The sequence below is a fragment of the Melanotaenia boesemani genome, chromosome 4 (assembly GCF_017639745.1).
Source record: "Melanotaenia boesemani isolate fMelBoe1 chromosome 4, fMelBoe1.pri, whole genome shotgun sequence".
Classification (NCBI taxonomy): Eukaryota; Metazoa; Chordata; class Actinopteri; order Atheriniformes; family Melanotaeniidae; genus Melanotaenia; species Melanotaenia boesemani.
Window position 1 is genome coordinate 11,549,746 of NC_055685.1, and position 22,219 is coordinate 11,571,964.

General features: G+C 37.9%; 1 protein-coding gene across 6 annotated transcripts in view; it reads left to right on the plus strand.

Annotated features, from left to right (window-relative positions):
- Positions 1-22,219, plus strand: part of adgrl3.1 (adhesion G protein-coupled receptor L3.1) — a 139,717-nt gene that overhangs the window by 44,195 nt on the left and 73,303 nt on the right. For all 6 annotated transcript variants that reach the window (XM_041982979.1, XM_041982982.1, XM_041982983.1 and 3 more), the window contains one exon: positions 17,276-17,385. In XM_041982979.1, coding sequence (XP_041838913.1) covers positions 17,276-17,385 — 110 coding nt within the window. The remainder of the gene's footprint in view (positions 1-17,275; positions 17,386-22,219) is intronic.

The following is a 22,219-nucleotide window of genomic DNA, read 5'->3' on the forward strand; positions in this document are numbered from 1 at the left end:
GAAATGAGTCAGGTAACACCTCCCCCACACACTTCTCCAGTATGACTGCCTCCTTTACCGACGCTGTTGTCTGAAGCACAGTGACTGAAGGCCATAAAGTGCTTTACAGTCTATTATCAGTTTATCAATGAATAAATGCTCCTTTTTAATTTTTATAGGTTTTATAAATACAGTGATATCCAGTTAATGTCTGTGACATTTCATACTATGAAGACATAAAACTTATATATGGAGACTTGATGAATAAGGGTAAGATTTTACAGTTTAACAAGCCTATGGTAATGCATCCATTTTTGGAATCAGGCTTTTTACTGGTAGCTGCATATGGGAGGATACAAAACAATGTGGTCTGTTGAGGGTTTAATTACCAGCGTTTTGACTGAATCAGCAAATAGGATTGTGTCTTTAAGTGCCTTAAATTACAGAGATTTTATAAACTAATGTTTCCATTACCATCATCTTTGTAAATATTATAGTTAAACTGGAATAAAGTATCATCACTAATCTCTGACAGTGTGCTGGCCTTTAGGTTTGGAAAACTGTCCAACCTTTCAAGGAAGAGCAGCCACATCTATACAACCAGTGGTTCAACCTTAAATCCAGTTATTTTTTATAGAGTAAAAATGGAATACATATTTTAGATACTTTCATAGATGGTGAAGAGAAAATCTAAGTTTTAAAAAGGAGAATTGAAATACTGAGAAAGAATATGTGCTTGGTCTACAAGGTTCTGGTACAATTGACAAGTTTGTAACTTGTAGTGAACTTTTTGAGGATTAAATATCACCTATGGAGGTGTTTCCAGGTGTGTATGTGCTAGCCATAAAACTGCACAGATACACAGAAAACTTTGTTATGAAAAAGATAAAGTTGGATTGGTTTAAAATCTTTTACAGATAGTAATTATTAAATATCCTAATGAAAAGAAAATTGACATGGGGAATATAAAAAAGCACCAACTCTAAATCAAAACCATCTTTTTATATTTATGTTAATGTGACTTAAAGATGGAACTGAATTAAACTGAATTTAAAGATTTAAATTAAATTTAATTAACCAATATGAACATCATATGAAGTAAAAATGATGTAACGCCCCTCCACCACCACTCCCCCTTTAAATGTGTAAATTATACTAGTTCAATTGCCAGCATTTTTGTAACTGAAACGGCACATTAAATTGGACTGTGTCTTTAAAGTACCTTCAGATTCCAGTGAAATTTAAATCAAACCAAAGTGAATTAAACTGAAAGTGAATTTACACACTGTATCCATTTTTTAAATATCTCAATTAAACTTGAGTAAAGTGCTACTTTGAGAGTGCACTGGTCTTTAGAATTGTTTACAAAATTATATATTTAGAAATATATAGAATGGGGAAAAGGTATTAAAATCATTATTAAACTGCATAGTTTGTCACAAAGATAAAATAAAGGTCATCACAAAGGTTTAGGTAATTTTATGTTTGCATATCAGATATTATCTTTAGTTCGTTTATGCAAATTTGGCTGATTTGCATAAACTGACACAAAACACAGCAGAACTGAGATCTGGGATGTCTTTCAGAAGAAGATTTATGAAAACAAATCTCAAAATTGATCAGTGCATTAAATAATAATAATAATAATAATAATAGTAATAAAGTTTTTGCTCACCTTGACAAATAAGAAAAAAATTAGCAAAAATGTTGACGTTTCTTGTGCTTATTTGTTGCAGATGTCATTGTGTCTGAGTCATAGCTATGCTTCTTTTTTTTCAAATTGATTTTCTAGATGAAAAGATTTTTCAAACTTACTTAATTTGTATTAGTTCTGCAAACTGTAAGTATGGTACTTTTTGTGATGTTAGGTGGTTGTAAATTGCTGTGATCTCTGCAGGATACCGTACTAAATTTTAGAGTTGGTATATTGGTCATAACTAACTGGGAAATATTAACAGGACAAAGATAGCAACGATAAAGCATGGATCTCTGTAATTAGAAAGTCTGGGTATAAATAATTCATTTATGTCACCATTAGTATCCGGATTTCTCAGATCATGTGTTTCTCTGACTTTGAATGCTTCTTCCTGCTGCCACATTATGTCCTCCTGTTGTTTCATTTTTATGTTTCATTTTGCCCCCATCCTTCCATCTTCTGCTCCTTCCTCTGTTTCTCCATCAAACCACCTGCCTCTGACATGTGGTGATGTTGTGATTGCGATGGTTTTGGACTGGCTCGGTCTCTCTCTCTCTCTCTTTCTCTCTCTCTCTCTCTCTCTCTCTCTCTCTCTCTCTCTCTAAATGCTCTGGCTGCAGCAGCTTGTGTGGCCACTCTCCTGCAGCCGCTTCCATCCATAATTTATACGCAGGCACACACACACACATGGAGAATGCTCCATACACAGCATTACATTGCCAGGGGCTGCACCAGACTTTAAGCTCCAATTAGCAGAGCCAGAGGCCAAACTTAATCTTGAGGGATCCTCTGTGGAGGTGACTCAGCCCAGAAACAACTGTTTATCACATATATTTTCAGAGTAACTGTGTATGTGTTTAAAGAGGCTGTTGGTGAGCCTTTATGTGATGCACACAATACCATACAGCACAGTATTTAATGGAGCTTAGATGTGCTTGTGGATGCAGCCAGTGATTTTTTTTTTCAAAAAACACCACAAATGTTACAGAAATGCTCACATCCGATGTTTGTCTTTGTGCATTTGTTAACACACACACACACACACACACACACACACACACACACACACACACACACACACACACACACACACACACCAAAGTGTATTTTTTCTTTTCTTTTTCTTTTCTCACACAGTACTCACAAATTCCTTTTTTCAGTCTGGTTCAGCCTTTCTGGTTTCCAATCTATCATTCTCTCAATATCAGTATCGTCTCCGGCTTTCAAGCTCAGCTCAACTAGTTGATAAAATCGGAACATGTTCTGCCTGCCCAGCGTTTCCCCAGTATCACATTCTCTCTTTGTTTTCCTTTCTACCAGACTCCAAGGCCAAAAAGTGTGTGTGTGCAGAATTTGGGTTTGGAGACATGTGCATGTGTCTGTTCGTATGTTTGTGTGTGTGCACCCGTACCACATAATTGGTCCTGATATCAAAGCCTCATATCTCCAGAGGGTCTCACAAGGCTTCTCAGGCAACCTAGAAAGGACCTGATACCGCTGCATTTCCCAGATTATCTCCCCACTGGGATGCACTGGGTTGAAGGGGAAATGAAGCCGTGGCCATGAAAGTTATGCTTAATCTGTTTTAGTGATATACTGGTCTCAGTTCAGTGACTCACTCTGTTTTATCAGGTTTTGAACCTACACACCAATATTTCAAAATTACTTCTGAAGATTCCTTTTTTGTATTTAAGGTGCTTACTGCTTACTTCACTTTCTCTTTTAAATTTAGTCTTTTATGCTAAATTAAAATGATTCACATATGATTCAAATGGCACAAGTCTTTTCAACTGCATCCCAAATTGGCATTTTTTTATGTACACTTTAAATTCTAAGATTGACTGTACCACAAAATTAAATAAAATGACGAGTCCTCATCATATATTAAAATGTGTTAAACACAACCTCAGATAAACGTCACATGACATATTACAGCATGTCATGATTTATTTAACAAACACTAAGTCAGAGTTTGAAAAGGTAAGTTTACTCTTGTAGGATCCTGTTTGACAGCGATAACTTGAAGTAATTGTTTTATCAGTCACGTCATTGTGCAGAATATTTTTTACAAAAAACAAAGTGTTAAATTAAAAACCCTGCCACAGCATTCATTCAGCATTCAGCAGCGGTTATTGGAGCATGTTGATTACTTTCTGTTTGAGTTATTCTGTTGCAGATTTGCTGCTGTGTTTTTATTTTGTGTTTAAATGTGCCACAAAGATCATTCAGGTATTCTGACCAGGAACTCTTAGTAGTACAAATATCCAGGCTAAATCTTAGGGGTGGTTGTTCCTTTGCTGTTGTTTCCTAAACTGGATAAACACCCCTAATTCTGCTGTTTTTTTTTTTCAGTTTTACTACATGTTTTTGTCTGTAAAGCTCTTTGGAAAACTTCAGGCTTTAAGATGTACTCCATAAATAAAGTTGACCTCGCTTGAGTTTGGAGCCATAGTTTTGTTTTAGTCAGCCTTAGTTGCCAGACTGATGGCTTTACATTTGGCTCGTGGCATACAAAAAAGTTTATATTCATTCTGACTCAATGACTGCAAGGTATCCAGGTCCTGTGGCTCCAAACATGTCCAAATCATCACCCTTCCTCCACCATGCTCGATAACTGGGGTTTGTCCTAATAAGGTTTTTTTGGGGTTTTTTGTATTTGCCAAACATATCATTGTAAATTATCATCTGTTGAAAGGACAGTGTTTCACAAGTCTTGTTGAGGGTTTTTTCAGGTAGAATTTTGCAAACCTAGACTGTACTGCAAGAGAGCCTTTCTCCTGGCAGTCCTTCCAAACAAGCCATACTTGTTTACTTTAAACAGCTGAGCTTTTATATAAGACTTACATAAACAGTCTGATCTTGGGGTGAACTTGCTGGACTTTCACTATCTATCTATCTATCTATCTATCTATCTATCTATCTATCTATCTATCTATCTATCCATCCATCCATCCATCCATCCATCCATCCATCCATCCATCCATCCATCCATCCATCCATCCATCTATCTATCTATCTATCTATCTATCTATCTATCTATCTATCTATCTATCTATCTATCTATCTACGCTCACTCATGTGTATTTCACTGTTCAAACCTGCAACTGGTGGACTCAGTCAGCATGTGGCTACATTAAAACAGCTGTTCACTTCTGCCCGAAGTGCTACAAGTCGAAATCTTGATATCCTTTCAAGTTAATAATGCTCCATTCACGTTAAAAGACTTTATAGCATCTACAGAGATGCTTCACAATGCACTCCCTGCCCCTCACTGATACTTGAGTGCTTCATGGACCCTCTACCTTTCAGCTCACTCTCTCTCTTAATCCCACACACATGAATACTCGATGCTGAAAGTGTGGACAGCCTAAAGAATGTGTGGACAGCATACAAGTAAACAGACTCTGTTTTGCTACCTCTGCCTCAGCTATGGTGTTAGAAAATTACTTCTGGACTTCAAACAGACTTTCCCCCGCCACCTCCATACCACCTCTGCCACCTTGTCACCTTGTTTGCCCTCCTACTCTTTCTTTCTCTCCCTCTCCTGTCGTTCTCTTTCAGTTGCTCTTCTTCCCTGTCTCTTTCCATCACTCCCAAAGAAACCACTAAACACACGTTGGGAGTGAGAAGTTGTTCTCCATGATCCTTTGTTCTCCTTTCCTTTCTTGCGTTAGGAAGTGTTAAATAGCAACATGCCTCATTTATTATTCTCCTATTTGTCAACCTCATGATATCTCAATTTTTTCATCACTCCATTTCCAGTTTTTCCCCAGTTCCCTTTTCTCAAATTGCTTCTCACCCCCCTATTTCTCACCCTCACTGTCACTTTTCCTTCCTCCCTTGCCATCTGGTTTAGCTTTAACCTCCTTTCCTGTTTTTTTTTTTTTTTTTTTTTTCTTTCATTCTATAAGCTTTTTTCCACCCTACACTTGGGAAAGATGGGATTGAAGCTGAAGTGTACGTGCTTATGGACTGCAGCCATTTTCCTGTACCTTATATTATATTCTATATTTTAGGTTTATATCAATATATTGACCAAGTTTACTGTGGTTGGCGGTAAGAAAGACAGCCCAAGTCTCTAAATGAAACCTCCAGTGACCAAGAGGAACCTGCTGTAGATGCACAATTGCTGTAAACACACCCATGAATACAGCAGTCCTGTAAGGGCACAGAAAAAATACACATAAAGGCATGCATGCTCACAAACACAAAAAATATGCACTTCAACAGCTCCTAAGCTCAGTCAAGTTGTTCTGGCAGCCTGCCTCCCTCAAATTGAGCCACAGAGTTTAAAGCACCGTGACTGTGTGTGAGAATTTGAGTGCATTGGTGCACATACATATGGCATCCATGCGTATGTGGGCACATTTTTGAAAGTGCACATCAACAGTTGTATGCTTCTGAATATGAGTGTGCATGTGTTAGTTAGCATGCACTGGCAGCGTTTGAACCATTCGCATGGGAGACTGTAAAGAAACCTCAGAAGTTTTTTTTTTTTTTTTTTTTTTTAGCTTCTCTCTCCCCTCGGATCCTCTCTGAATTATAGAAAACTGCTAGGATCACAGACTGCAATCTAGTGTTAGCTGTGTGCCGCAGCCCAAGTCTGTGTAACTAGTGAACTATGTCATATAGTCTGGCATTTTCTCTGGCATATCTACACTTAATCTGTCTTCTCCATTTGAGTCTAATCCATCTCTGTAAAGACAGAGGAAGATGAGAGAGGCACAGCAAATAATGACACATAAATAAATGTCTAACATCTTACATAAATCTTACACTTTTCATGATTATTCCACGCCAGTGACTCTAAGCACAAAAACAATACTATCTGCTAAATTTTGTACTAAGGCTGTGATGTGTGCGTGTGTGATTTCTTCCCGAGGTGGACTACCAGGATTTTAACAAGTGTATCTTGTTAGTGTATCTATCTCTGACTTTTTCTTTCTTGCTCACCCTTCCTCCGTCTTGCCTCTATTAACTATCCTGCTTCCCACTGAATGAGGTCATATCTAGAAATGTCCTACTTAATATGTGTGTGTATGTGTGTAATGGTGTATACGCGTGTGCTGCCACCCTCACACAGTCACCACAGCTACAGGAGATGCCCTGCAGCACCCTGGGGGCCCAACTGTCACCCTTCTTCAGTGCAGTAATTAGGGCCCACACACACATATGTACACACATGCACAGAAACACACTCACAGATAGATGCATAGAAGCTAGAATATACTTAGAAAATAGATTCTGACACATTGAAGGCAACATATAGATGGTTTCCTTAAGATGTAAGATTACTGTTTATTGCTTTCTAATCATATCAATAATGTAATTATCCCTTATGTATTCAGTTCACTCTGCCCACAGCTGAACTAATATAAATCCACTCTGACTGACAACTGTGTGTGTGTATGTGTGAGTGTTTCTCCAGAACCTCTGTATTTCCACATGTCAGAGTCTGACCCTGCTCTCCTGTCACTGCCGCTCTGCTAACCTTAGTTATCATGCTTCACTGAGCAGCTAAGCTACATGGTTGCCTGAGAAAGGCTTGAGACTGACCTAGACACTGCACACTTTGTCTCTCAACACACATGCACACAAAGTGTGACACATCCAGAGACAAGAGCGTGAATCAGTGCCTAAGATACGCTGGCATGTAGACAGTGATTGACAACCTGACTGACTTGATACTTTGACACTGACACTGAAGTGCAAATCCAAACCAGGACACAAGCTACCTTCCCCCAACACCACCAACCACTCTCCCACTCTACTGCAAATGCACAACTTTCCGATTTCTTTGTGCTTCATCAGGTGAGGCTGACTGAATCCTACAAGTCAGTCTCTCTCTCTCTCTCTCTCTCTCTCACTTGATGTCGATGCCCTGCTTGCCACCACTCATTAGGAACAATCTATCTGTAAAAAAATAGCCACACACTTATATTTTCTGTAAGTAGATTTGGAGTTTGTGTGAGCAGGTAGTTTGGTTTCAGCTGAGGAGGATGTGTGTGCTACTGCACACGGAAAAATCAACGGGCAAGCGTGAGGTGGAGAGCAACACTGGGGTATCAGCAAAGGAATGTTTCTTGGTGGAATAAGAAGGACGACTCCCTGAGTGTGTCCTGGAATTGGACGATGTGGAAGTTGCTATGGTTACCGGTGGAGATGGTGGAGCTCAAAAGCTGTACTTGGCTGTCAGCCTGCCAGAAAGATAGAGGGAAGAAGTGTTTGTGTGTGTTATTTATGTGCCTTTCCAGCCTGGTTGGATAAAAAAAATTGTAGTTATCGCATATCGCACAAGTCATGTCCCATGCTATTAAGGGGCTTTTTTTTTTTTGAGAGGATGACACCATGCCCTGCACTTCTACTCTAGCTGTAACCATTTTTATATATTGTTTTAATGGTGAAAAAAAAATCACACGACAAAGCTTAAAATGAGGGTAAATATAACTCAAATGGCATGCTATCCAAACATATTACAATGAGATCATGTTTGCACAAGATAAGATACACGCAATATTTTTGCAACCCCACAAAAAAAAAAAAAAAAATTAAATTAAAAAATGTATTGACATGCCATCCAAACAAAAAGGTCCCTATTAAAGTGTGGATTAACATGCATTACACAGTCACTTTATTTCTAGTTAAAATTTATTTTAGTCTCATTTTCATCCAGTAACATAAAACATCATCAGCCATATTGAAATCAGATTGTGTTGTCTCATGTTATCTTAACAATATCACAGGTATTATGCAGATCACAGAGATACATGCTCTGTTTTTCCATTTGCATACAAATGGTCCTCTGCATGCTGATAAGAAGCTTTTGGCTACTGCACCCAATTTTTGGAAACTTCCTTAATACGCAGAAGCGTTTCAGCGATTGACTCTGGTGACCTGAGCGTGGTTAAATGGATCAGACTTAGAATCCAAATTTTACTTGACATTTGTGTTCACTTGACTTGAACAGTTTCAGCTCATCTCTTTTTTCTCATGACTTTCTCATCGACATCCTTTAGAATTTTATTCATTTTGTATGCTGTCATGCATGAGACTGACAGAAAGTGAGGATGTGACAGATATTTGACACAAACTACATCCAGGACATGCAGTATTCATGGTAAACATAGATATACATTGCATTGCATAAAACTGCATTTTGTGTAGCAAGAAGAAAAAAAAAAAACACTTGGAAAATATGGGCAGCATCCTCCAACCAAATATTAATAATGTAACATGTTTCAAAGTTTTTTTTTTCCAGCAGGGGGAAAAAAAAAAACAAAAACAAAAAACAAAAAAAAAAACATAATTTTACCTGTGGCTTATGACAGGCTACTCGAGAGCTGACAGAAACACATTCAGGGACCTCGATAGTGTGTATTTGTGTTTGGATGTGTGGGATTGGGGGAGAAGACAAAGAGTGAGGCAGATCTGTCACTTCTTCATCAGTGAGGTGTGGTGGTTTTGCTGCAGGATGTGATGCATCTGCTTCAGTATACCCCATTGGAAGACAGATACACACACTCACACAAACACCCAGACACCTGAGTTTTGCTCCCTGCCTCTTACCTCTGTCAGTCACAATCCCTGCATCAGTCTTTCAATTACTTAATACATCCCTGCTCCTCTGCATTCCTCCACAGTTTCTGCCCTAGCTCTGTTTCCTGTCCACCATCCACATCCATCTCTCCAATTGTCCAGCTCCAAACATCCACACTGTACACGTGTGTATAACCATAACAGAGGGCTAATAAAGCAGAAATGAGGCCAGTAGCAGAGGAATCTCATGTGTGGTGTGAGAGTGAGGGAGAATGGCTTTTTATCCTTTAGTAAGATGTGACTATGCTGTGATTGCTGTCAAACGGGTTTCCTAAGCTCCCGCAGGACATAAAGAACCCTTGAAAAAAAAAAAACAAACAAACAAAAAAACATCTTTACCTGTTTGTTTTTTTTTAAAATCCTCCATTATCGTCATGAAGTCCTTTATTTCATATTTTCCCAGCTGCTTAACTGTCACTGTTTCATTTTTTCCCAATTTGGGGATTTCAGTGAAATTTCTTTTTTAAATGATACAGGCTTATATTTTTTTCCTTTTAATTTTTTAAATAGGAAATATTTTTGGGGCTAATTACAATACTGTATTCAGTGTGCAATATTCAGTTTTATCGCATACCTTTTTGATGTTCATGCAGTGTAATCCATAATGGTATTATGCAGCCATAATTTTTATTCAAGTAGTGTTTAATTGTTTGTGAAACAATTTATCTGAAAATGAATGCAGGAAAATGAAAGGACAGCAAACTGTGGACAAATTATTCAGGATAGACACACACATAAGCACACAAACACACATTATCTCTAATGTATTCTTGATTAAAAAGAAGGCAACATGATATGCTTTATCATACTGCACTGACATCAGCTCTTCTACTTTGCAGTTCATTTCAGCCTGTGCTGAAACATCTCCATGCATAACTCCACGGATAATTCCTCACCCTGAGTTTATGTAAAAGTGCAGCTGTCTTAAGCAGAAAAAAAATCTTTCAATCTGTTTTTTGCAAGTTATTTGACAGTATGGGGGGAAAAGGCAAAATAAAGACAGTGACGTTTGCACAGTGTGTCTATATTGCGTGTTCCCCGAACATTGCACAACTCTCCCAGGGAACTGTACCAAGAGATTTCTCAGGATTCTGAACCATAGATGTTCCCGCTGGTGTTAGAGGGGATGCCAAAAGATACTCAGAAATGTAGTATGTGTCAGAATGCTCCAGAGATTAGCATTTATGTTCATGAATATGCAGTCTTTTTTTCAATGTCTAAGAATAGAACTTTAAAAATCTGAATTGGTTGCACCACACCTTATCATAAAGTTAACAGGAAGTGTTGTGGAGTGAGTAAAGTAAATTAAGAATTTGGACAACTAAATGACATTTATTTTGTGAGTGGTGCAGAGTCACATTCATGGAGGACAACTCCTAAAAGGACATATTTTAGTAGTAGCCTTGCTTTTTTGTTTTTTTTTTTTTTTTTTTTTTGCGCATGCATGTGCATCAATATCCTGCTTTACTCTAGCTGGGTTAGAGTGGTCCAAGATTTCTACTTCCCAAACTGCCAGACTTCCTGTGGGCTCCCTGCACATATAAATATGATAAAATAAAATTATCACTAAGCTCTTTCAGGCTTTCCAAATGTTATTTGACTTAATGGATCACATTCCTATTATGAAACGAGTCACTTTGTGGGAGTATTCACTGTTGCATAGCAGCTCCTTTTCCAGGAATTGTGCATGGGAAAAAAAACATTGTTTCAGCCACATTATGAGTTTAAACAATGTAGAACCCCGGTGTGGACATTAGGTTGCAGTCACTCCTCACAGCTTTTATTACTCCATTTTCTTTTGTGACAATGAGCAAATATAGTGTGAAAATGCTAACTGATGTCAATTGAGTGTTGAAATTCTAAACTTTGATTATTGACACTTCAGTCAAATTAAAACATCCAAAAGCTTGATTGATTGTGCTAATAAAAGAATAATTTATTAATCAACAACATCAACGTTAGTAAAACTGGATCAGATGATTACTCGTTATGTTAATTAATAGGATTTAAATAACTGTCCAGCCCTGGTGTTACATTTAGATGTTACTGTGCAGTTTTGCCAACAACACAGAAGCATTAATCCTTGTTAATATCCAGAACTGTTTAAAAGTCTTAAGACACCCTTTATAAATAGTTCTCTGTCCTTCTGAAGGACATTTCAAAGCTCTACTTTGAATGTTGGCTGCTTTTATTTTCCCTCTGTCAAGATGATTCCACACTGCTTCAGTAATGTTGAGATTTTAGCTCTGGGGAGGATTCACCACTCAATTAGATACATTTCCACTGATTTTTAAGTCCAGTTCTTGTGTAATTTGACATACCTCAGCCTTTCCTTTCCTGTTCCTCTTCCTTAAGAATGGCTTCTTGCCAGCTATACTTCAGTGATCACCATTTCTGATACGGCCTCAGCAAACAGTAGTTGAATTGTCTGAAGGATGCAGATTGACAGATGCATCTAAGGTGCTGTATCAGGTTGTTTATTTTCCGTTTTCTTTCCCATTTACAGTACCAGACACACTTTCCAATTGAATCTAATAGTAATGGGAAAGTTTTATAGGAAATTTGTTTTAATGGTTAATGTGAGAGATAGCAGACTGGTTGGAAATGGTAGAAAGTCATCCATTCATTCTCTGTACCAATTAGTCCATTACTGGTTGTGGGTAAGCTGGAGCCAATCCTAGCATTTAACAGTTGAGAGGCAGGGTACACCCTGGACAGGTCGCCAGTCCATCATAGAGCTGGACAAACAACCATTCACACACCCTCACTCCTAGGGAGAATTTAGAGTGACCGATTAACCTACAATGCATGTCTTTGGACGGTGGGAGGAAGCCGGAGAACCCGGAGAAAACCCATGCATACATGGAGAGAACATGCAAACTCCACACAGAAAGGCCACTGCCCCCGAGGTTCAAACCTCCCCCCAGTTCAGGCTTGATCCAGCAACATTCTTGCTGTGAGGCTGTGGTGCTAGCCACCACAGCACTGTGCAGCCCAATAGAAAGTCAACAGTAACTCAAATAACCATTGATTACAAATAAGGTATGTAGGTATGTAGAATACCACCACCAAACCTTGAAAATGGGGTACAGCAGCATAAGAACACATGGATGCCACTCTTGCCAGCTAAGAACAGGAAACTGGGGCTACAGTTTGCACAGTTTAGCATGCTTTAAGCACAATATCCTACCTGAGTTGCTGACCATGTCCATCCCTTAATGACCACAGTGTAGAATCCCATAATGTCTACTTCCAGCAGGATAATGGGCCATGTCAAATACTGGTTTCTTGAACAAGACAATGAGTATACTATACTCAAAGAGTTTTGACCAATCAGGACATGGAAAACAGGGTTTCCTGGTGTGTCATACTACATTGGCTACGAATTATTATAGTTGTGTGTGGGTTTTTTTTTTTTTTTGTTTGTTTCCAGATTGGTGTCTAGGTCGTCTGGAATCAATCACCCAGAGACTATTCCACATAGTTTATATGTGTTAAATGTGTTCATGTAAAATTGAAGATAAAAGGCCTTGGGAATGGTTTGAATAAATGTATAAGTTGATTCCAGAGGACCTTGCTGAGGCTTTATGCGTCACTGAGGCACATTCAATTCTTTAGGATTAGTTTCCAGCTCTCACTTGTTCTGTAATTATAGATCCTCAACACATCTGCATTTAGGCATACTCACATGTGTGGGCTGTCACAGACATATACGCACTCAAATATTTATTCTGTCTTACATCTGTTAGCCTCCATGCACATGCTCACACATATGCATCAGCATTGCCACACACATGCTCCATAAGCTGGCACCAGCCTCACCAAGTCAGTCGGTTATATTCATATGAAAGATTGAACTGGAGAGGCAGAGCTGAAGTGAAGGGAGTTCTCGCAAACAAAGTGAAAAATATCAGAGACGATATCAACAGCACTGCAGTCACAGAGCTTTCTGTTTCTCTGCCTGCCACAGCTTGGCTTTGTTAGTGAATGGTTTGTTTGTCTACAGGCGTGTGAGTGTGTGTATGTGTTGCACACTGCAAGAAAGCAAGACAAGCAGGCAAGACGGTATCCAGACCACTGCTTTGTTTTGATGTGGTCATGCTAATTTAAAATAAATAAATAAGAAGTGAGAAAGGTGTGTGTGGGATCGAGATATTAATCTTGGGTCACAATGTGGAGAGCTTGTGGAAGGAAGGAAATGAGAGCAATATCGAAAAAAAAAAAGGAGATGGAGGTACTGGGGACATGAGGGAGTCTTTTTTGGATCTGAGTCAGGCTACTGGCTCAGACAGAGTGGTGACGTCAGCATGGGCTTTACTGAGGATGGAAGGATTGAAGGAGAAACAGAGGGAAGGCTGGAGATGACGCCCTGAGGGAGGCAGGGATGAGAAAATGAATTAAGGAGTGAGAGAGGACAGAAAGAGAGAGAGAACAAGTCAGCAATAAGAGTCCTACCACATATATCGGGGTGTGACTTCGGAAACTGCAGCTAAGTGGGTTTAAGACAGATAAACAGACAGAAAAAATGACAGTTGGAACCAGAGACAAATGGAGAGGAATAATTCCTAGGCCGAAAGGATGGAGACAAAGGCAGAAAAAAATAAGGTTTATTTTCTTGGCTTAGAGAATGTGGGGAGAAGAAAAAGAAAGGCACTGCAGACAAAAATAGACAGAGAGAGGGAGTGATTGGGAAAAGATATTCCACACAAGGGATTGCCAAATCTTTGCTCTCTACATTTTATTTAGTCAGTAACCTTCAGTGAATTATGACTCAACCATGAAGCTGTTTTTGCTGTCATATAAAGCAGAGATATGCACAAACATTCATTCACACATAGTTTAAACTTAGATTATCATACTTTCCTGTCCCTTGTATCAAATCTTTTTAAATCCTCACCTATAATATTGAAGTTTAACCTTTATTGTGTCAGTTTTTAGTTTTTATTTTTATACTATAAGTGGCATATCATAAGTGTAATGAGCGGTGAATTTTATGGCTATGCATTTCCACCTTTGACCTGCTGTGTATTAAATGATCTGATATCAATAGTTAGCAACAAAATTCATCATTGATTAGCTGGATGTAAATGATGATGCTCAGCATGTTCTGTGACAGTGACCCTTATCTAGCTAATGGCAAAGGCAGTGGAGAAAAAAGATATGGCAAAAAGTGCAAAGAGAGGGTAAAGTTACAAGAAAAAGGCATTAAGAAACAATATACCCTCAGTATGTTTTTCTTTATGATGGATCAATGCAACAGCAGCTATTTCAAAACTGGACAGAGCTACAAACTCAGCTAAACTAATAAATCTGATAAATAGTTAAAACAAACAGGTGGCATAGTATTTCTGTCTATTATGGTTGCTTTTAAATTAACCTGCAATTGTGTGTTTGTTCATCAAATAGAGATTTGCTGGAGATAGCAAATTTAGCTTGAATCATATGTTGACATTGTTGGAATGCCAGAATTTAGAGAAGGTGTAAAATAAATTCTGTATGTCTTCACACCACAAACTTGAGTAATATCTTATGAAATATCCCATATGAGAGAATCATTTACCCTCATATTTTAGGTTTAGTGTGAGTTAGGTGGTTTGTTTAGCATTAGCAACACTGTTAGCTAACATATTCTAGCAAAGAGTTAAGAGTGATTTGACATCTTTTTGATTGAAAGATAAAATATTTGAGTGTTTTTTATTATTACTTGAAAGGATATTTTAATTTATTTATCATTTTTTTGTTAGACCTTTTGATATCATGCGGTTTCACTGCCCTATTCACTTGAATCTTTGTATTTCAGGTGAGTTTTTCTCCCCTCTTCTTTAGCATTACAAGGGGTTTTACAAAGCCTCTTGGCCTTTGAGCTGTCAGTGTTCAGACTTAAACTCTGGATCTGGAAATAATTAACACTACACTTGTGCCTGTGGCAGTACTTTGAGCACACGGCTACGATTGAAACAGTGAGCTTGGCTCACTTATCTGCAAGTGCGATGACATCAAAGTAACAAAAGCAGCGGACGGTTTTCAAGCTAGGTCATTAAATGATGTTTTTGTCCTCTGATTCAACACTGTGGGCCAGCTTGTGTCCACTGGCGGGTGTTGTGAGCAAAGTTGTAGCAGCGTGTCAGTTTTGCCACCCTCAGTCCACAAGTTGCATTGGTGACAGGTGACCGATGATGAAGGCACCGGGGCAAGAAATTAAAAAGCACAGAGGCGAGAAAAAAGAAAGGAGGGAGACAGGAAAGGCGTACATTGTTATTAGAATATGACAGACATTGCACCACATACACTTTTAAACCTTTTAAACTGCAACAACCCCTCACTTGACCATAGATAAACGGCACCAAGTAGGCACCAATAAATGTCACAGTGAACAGTTTGCTGCAATCTATATTATGTCTCTGTTATAAGTGGATATTGAACTAAAAATTAAATTATGCATATTTCATTATGTAAATTGTTGAATGTTGCTTTTAAAAATTACATTTGGAAAGGCTCATTAAAAAACATCTCAATGGGAGAATCTGGCTGTTTTAATGTAAATGTCCTTTGTTTGACAGGTGTGTAGAGAGGGAAGTCAGAGCAGATTAACTAATTGAAAGAAAATATTCAGAGCAGAAAAGATAGCTTATCAACAGTCTTAAAATAGCCCTTTCTTCTCGTGTGTCCTTTGTCCCTATTCTTGAACAAAACATATTTTTTATTCATGTCATTTCAATAATTCATTAAAACCAGGAAGTGCCATTGAGTTAAAAAGGCACCTCAGTGTGATGTAGCATTTTTATATTTCATATATTGATCATGATAATACACGGTCACGGTTGTCTACCAACAAATTTCCTTTGGTTGTGCAGAAATGCCATTAGAATGTTTAATTACACATAAATTTGATGCATGCATTTTAAAAGCTGTTGTCCTGCTGTACATGAATGTAAACACGTATGCAGACAGGTTTAATAGACACAGCGTGTCGCCTTACATAACCTGTGTTAATAAGAGTGAAAAATACTTACATTTTGTGTGTCAGAGGAGAGGGCCCCCCTGATGATTAGAATTAATTATCTGGAGTCTGGGTCAAAATACTCTTAAAGACATAGGTTATTGTTCTTGCTGCAAAGACACACACACACACACACACACAGCTGGAGTGTCCTTGTGCTACAGCTCTTCAGTATCCATCCACCTTGTATACCAGTGAATTCAATGATTCCATTACTGTAATGTCCACTCCAGAAGTACCAATAAGGGCTTATTATCTGCCACATTTACAACATAAAGGGTCCTTTAGCACAGATGACTCTTGTTAGGATGAATGTAGAGGATTATGTCGGTACATATAAGTATAGATGCCTGAGGAAAGGAACTAGTGGAGCAAAGTTATGCTTCTAATGAAAAAATAATCTTAATTGATGATCATTTTCTACTAAAAAGTACTAAAAGAAAAAAACTTAAAATTTCAACAGCCTGGTGAGTCTATTAATTTGAGCTGCTGTTAGTCCACATAAGTCTGATCCATTTTAATGTTGAGAAAAGTACCTCATCACTGACTAAAAATAGATCATAGGAAGTCATAGGAAGAGTAAATGGATGTTGAATGAACCTGCTCTGTGCAGTGAAACTGTATGGCTTAATTTGAATCTTTTATTCATCCCTTTTGTTAGGTTTAAATGCAACCAGGTTTAATTTTCCAAATTATAATATACATTTTTGTACTTGTCAAAATACAGTTTTCTTAAGACCCCAACAAATAACATATCTCTCCAAGTTTGTTTTTTGATTTTAAAACACAACCTTGTAATAAATATAACAATTATCATGCATTGTGTTAAGAGTGCTTTTGCTCTGCCTGAACATTTTGGACTCATTCAACAGTCCAAAAATAAATCCATCCTTCATGAAGGTTATGATGATCATCTTTTTTTTTTTTTTTTTTTTTTTTTTAATGACAAGATCATTTTGGAAGATAAATGTAGATTTAACTCTTTATCTGTCCTCTGCTTGTAGATGCAACAACCGTACCCAGTGTGCAGTGGTGGCAGGCCCCGATGTCTTCCCTGATCCCTGCCCAGGCACATACAAATACCTGGAAGTGCAGTACGAGTGTGTTCCTTACAGTAAGTACAGCTATTCTTTTAGTAGTGAAAATATCCTATGCATGTAATGTTGCTGCAGTCAATCATCAGTATGTGAATTCATCAATATATGTTGTTAAAGGAATTTCATTCTAAGTTTTTAGGAATTATTTGCCTTAAAGCTGAATTTGGGAAAGACTGTTGTTTTATTTTTTTCCTTGTATAGTCTTAACAACAACATGGACATGGTAATATGATGCCAGAGTAAGTTTACAGGGGAAGTCATAATGACTTCAATGCCTGGGAAAGTCCAAAGAAGGAAGGATGAGAAAGACAAATGGGATTTGGTGATATGACCTTTGACAGTGTTGTAAGTGACTTGGAGGTTGTATATGCTGGAGTGAAACATGTATAGGACATGCCCACAAAATGTCCCAACTGTTTTGATGTTGTTTGTTTAAACCAGTGGACCCCCCCCCCCCCCAAATCTAGGTTATAATAAATGCAAAACAGATCAGCATGAAGATTTAACAGATTAAAGACATCTATTTGTCCTTGATGTTCATTTTACACCAGATTCCAGCTAAAAGGGTTTGTCCAAAAGGCAAAGGTAAAACACAGTGTCTGCTTCAGGAGAAAGTTAAATCTATTCATGTGCTGCCAGTCTCTGATTACTTTTTAATCACAACATGCTTCAAAGTTTATTGTTCTCAGTAGGTGGTTTATTTGATTTCTAATAACTGTGTGTATTCACACTGCAGAAGTGTGTACAAATACACAGTAACTGTCAAAAGTTTGGAAACTAAGAATACATGGGTAGCATGCAACACTGCAAAAATTAATTTATGTATTCTCTGGTAAGCAGGAAATAAGTACAGTTTGTATCACTGAAACTAAGCACAATATTTGACACACAAACCCAGTTTCCAAGTAAAAACTTTAAAAGACTAAAAAATCCTAGAGAACCTTTTCTTAAGACCACTTTCAAAGATTACAGGTCATTTTGGCTTTAACTTTGAAAGAAAAAAATAGATTAATAATGTTCACAGCACCGATTTTCAAGTAAAGTCCTTTTTTAAGTACAAAGCTACATACCAAAATTACATTAAATGGAGAAATAAATTCATTAGAAAGAAATACATAAACAACCAGGACAGACATGCATGTATGTGTGTGTTCTCTCTGCATACTCTGGCTACCTTCCAACATTCAAAGACATGCATGTTAGGTTAATTGGTCACACTTTCTTATGAACACAGAAATCCAGTCATCACGTTCAAATTTTCCAATTCCTCTGTAGCTGGGCAAATGTTTGTCATCCTCTAAAACTGAATGTCATCCACAATTTGCTACAATACCTTCCTTTCCAGAATCATATATATATATAATCTCACAAGTGGTCAAAAATGCTGCATTTCCTGTTGTTGATTTTTATGTAAATTATACTCACAACAAAAGTATCTAGGGCACAAATATGCCATTTTTGTTGGAAGTAGCGTTCACATGAAAGTTAGATGAAGGAAACTTCTTGTTCTAAGTTTTATCTGAATTGAATAATGGCTGTGTATGTGACCATTGCACTCTTAAGGCAATTTTTCAAGTAAAATATTAGTTTTATGTACAGTATATCAGGGAAACGTCTGCACCACTGCAGTTTAACTCAAGTTCCCACTACTGAAAAATAGTTTTGTCACATATTTCGTTGACTAGTTGGTGCAAATTTGATTTAATTCATGTGAAAAATTCCTCCTGAAGTTCTTTAGAAATTCCAAACACTTTTAAGTCTTCATCTCAAGCTGTCTACAGCCCTGGCACTACCATCCATGCAGACGGCCAAGGTGATCTCCCACACTGAAGCATTCAATTATGTCAGGCTAAACGGCTCTTGCCTGGCGTCTAGTATGACCAGAAGATTAAATAATAGGACTATCAGAGTCCTCTCTGGAGCAGATGGAAACACAACCTGATACCTGCTTAATGCCCCACCAGGCACGCACACACACCAACTGCATGCACATGCAAGCATCAAGAAAAGAGTGCATATCGTTGTACTGTATGCTCTCACTCTTGTTTCATTCATTTGAGACTTGTCTATATGCTCTGTCTTTGTCTTCAGTACAACTGCAAGACTGCTTGAAAAGACACCACAACTTATTTCAAGGATTTGTCACCGAAAAGCAGCAGCTTAAGATCAAAAGGAGATGAGCTGTATGCTGATCTGATAAACAATTGGTCAGTGAGGGTAACGTTTCTCCTTGCAAAAATAGACAGCATCTGATACAATGTCATTGGAGAGCTCAGCTAACAGAGGAAGGGACACAGCAAAGGAGATGAAGAAAGACTATCAGAAAAAGACTGAAGGAGAGAGAGCTTTGATAGTACATTAGCATTTTCAACATGCTGTCTGAAGTGCTCAGGCTGGATCAGGTAGCGCCATGTTACACTACCTGGCTCCTGTGGGTGTGTTTAGAGAAGTGCCTCACAATGTAACAGAGGAATATGTTGTTTAAAGATTAAAAATGCTCTTGGATGTCATGACTCTGCATGTTTGGCGGATAATACCTTGATGTTTACATGGCCCAACCCCGTACAGATCCCTCATTTTGCATGCATCAAATTCTTAAAAGTTACATTGTACAATAATCGTGCCCAATTTTGTTTTTATTTATTTAAACGGGGACATATTGCACATTCATGAACATAAGTAAAAAGAAATAAAAAATGTAAATGTGTGCAGAGTTAGCATAACTGCTAATTTGGTTCTGTTGTCCCTTGGCAGGTCACAAAAGTAACATGTAAACCGGTTGTAGTAAATATTGTATAAAGTGCATGTGGTAAAGTGCACACAATAAATTACCATTCAGCCACACAGGATCAGTATAGAAAGAAAGAGTGTGGCACATACATATGTTACGCATATGATAAGATATACAACAAGAAAAGGACACTAAACACAGAAAGCAAGGCAGATGTGTACGCCACGCAGCAGCATAAGTGTCTGTGCACAGCAAAGCATCTATCAAGCTGTGCGAACAGGTTTGGTTGGTAATAAGCCAGTGTTTGAGATGTGATTTAAAACTGTATGTGATGCATTCCCTTAGTCCAGGTGGTATCATGTTCCAGATGTTACTACCCCTCACTGGCAGCACAGATTGTCCAAAAGTGATGTGTCTGTGGGGGACCTCACAGGCTCCGCTTGTGGTGGCTCTCGTGGTACTTCCACTGAATGACTTAAGCTTAACATACTCCTTCACTGGTGGTGGTGCAAGTCCATTCAATATTTCATATACGGAACAAGCATATTTAAATGTCTTAAAATTCTCAAAACACAAAAACTTGTATTTACTGAGAATATAAAAGCAGTGATTTGAAAAGCTTTTCCTTTCAACAATTTTTAGGGCCTTTTTGTACCTTGATTCTGCAGGTTTGAGTGCAGTTCTGGGCATAAGAGACCAGTTTCTGAAACAATAAAGAGTAAGAGAGAAAATCACAGTCAGTAATGATCTAATCTGTTTAATATTCTGCCATTTCACAATATTGATATTATCACATTAATACAACATTTAAAAGAGAAAGAAAAAGCACAGTATCATTAACTAGTTTATCCTTGTTTTGGAATGTTTTCTCTCAGATCTCAACTGCAGCATGAGGGTGAATGTATCATCCACATAACATCCATATTACAGTCCTTCAATATCATATACATTAATCATTAAGCATTTAGATGAATATAGGGACACCCCTACTTCAAATAAATAGAAATACATATTCTATGAAAGCTGAAACTATTCTGGAATCTTGTAACACACTGACATTTATACTGCAGATTAAGCCTTTAATGATCTCATGAGGTGTTAACATAGCAAATCAATGCTGTCAGCAGTTCTGGTGTGAGAGATTAGTTTTCCGAGACATTAAGGGGTTATATATCTCCAAACGATTGCCTTAAATCAAGATGATTTTAAAAAAGGAGTATTCAATTTTTAAATATATGACAGTGTAGTCAAACTCCTACCTCTCTAAAAAGCATGCAAGCGCCAACTTTCATAAATTATAATTATATTTGAAGGCAAGTTTTGCTTTAGCACAATGCACTCAAATGAGTTTAATATCAAGGGACATCACATCTCCCTTAACATTGAGCACACTTGTAGCACCATTTGTTGAGTGTGTAATAATCTCTGGGGGCACGTGTTGCCATTCACCAACTGAATGCATGGAAAGAAAATGAGCCAAGAGACACAACTTCATGCAGCAGATGCAGTTTCTTCCCGAGAACTGTCATTCAAGTAGGATTGCTAAGTTTCCCACGACACAGATATTTGTAAACAATTCTCAAAGTGGGTTGTAAAACAGGTAATTAAATTATGTACGGTTCAGTTTTCAGGGAAAGTTTGCTCCTCCATCTCCCCCTCCTCTTTTAGTCCTTCAGAATCTTTTTTGGCTTGCGCTGCATTCACTTCTCATCTCTCCTCGTGTTTTTGGCTGTTTTCCAAAGCTACAATCAAGTGCAGCCTCTTTCTCTCGCTCACTGTGGTATGAGTTTGTGGCAGTCGTGTGCCAAACTAGCCAGCTAGCTTCTGCAGTAATTAGCCACCTGTGTATACTGTCTCATAGCACTGCAGGCATACTATAAATATCCATACATCCATTAGCACTCTGCCATACAAAGTGCTTCTCCAAGGCGGCTGCTGTAGATGGAAAGATTTAATCTGAGCAAGAACTCTTAAGAAAAAAAAATTCATTCATTTTTTTACAAAACAGGTGTGCTTACGTCTATCCATTTCCTCATCTTCATTCAGCATGCCCAGCTCTCTCAATTGCTGTTATGAAGCAATTAACAATTATTAATCAGGAAAGCCACAGATATGTTATG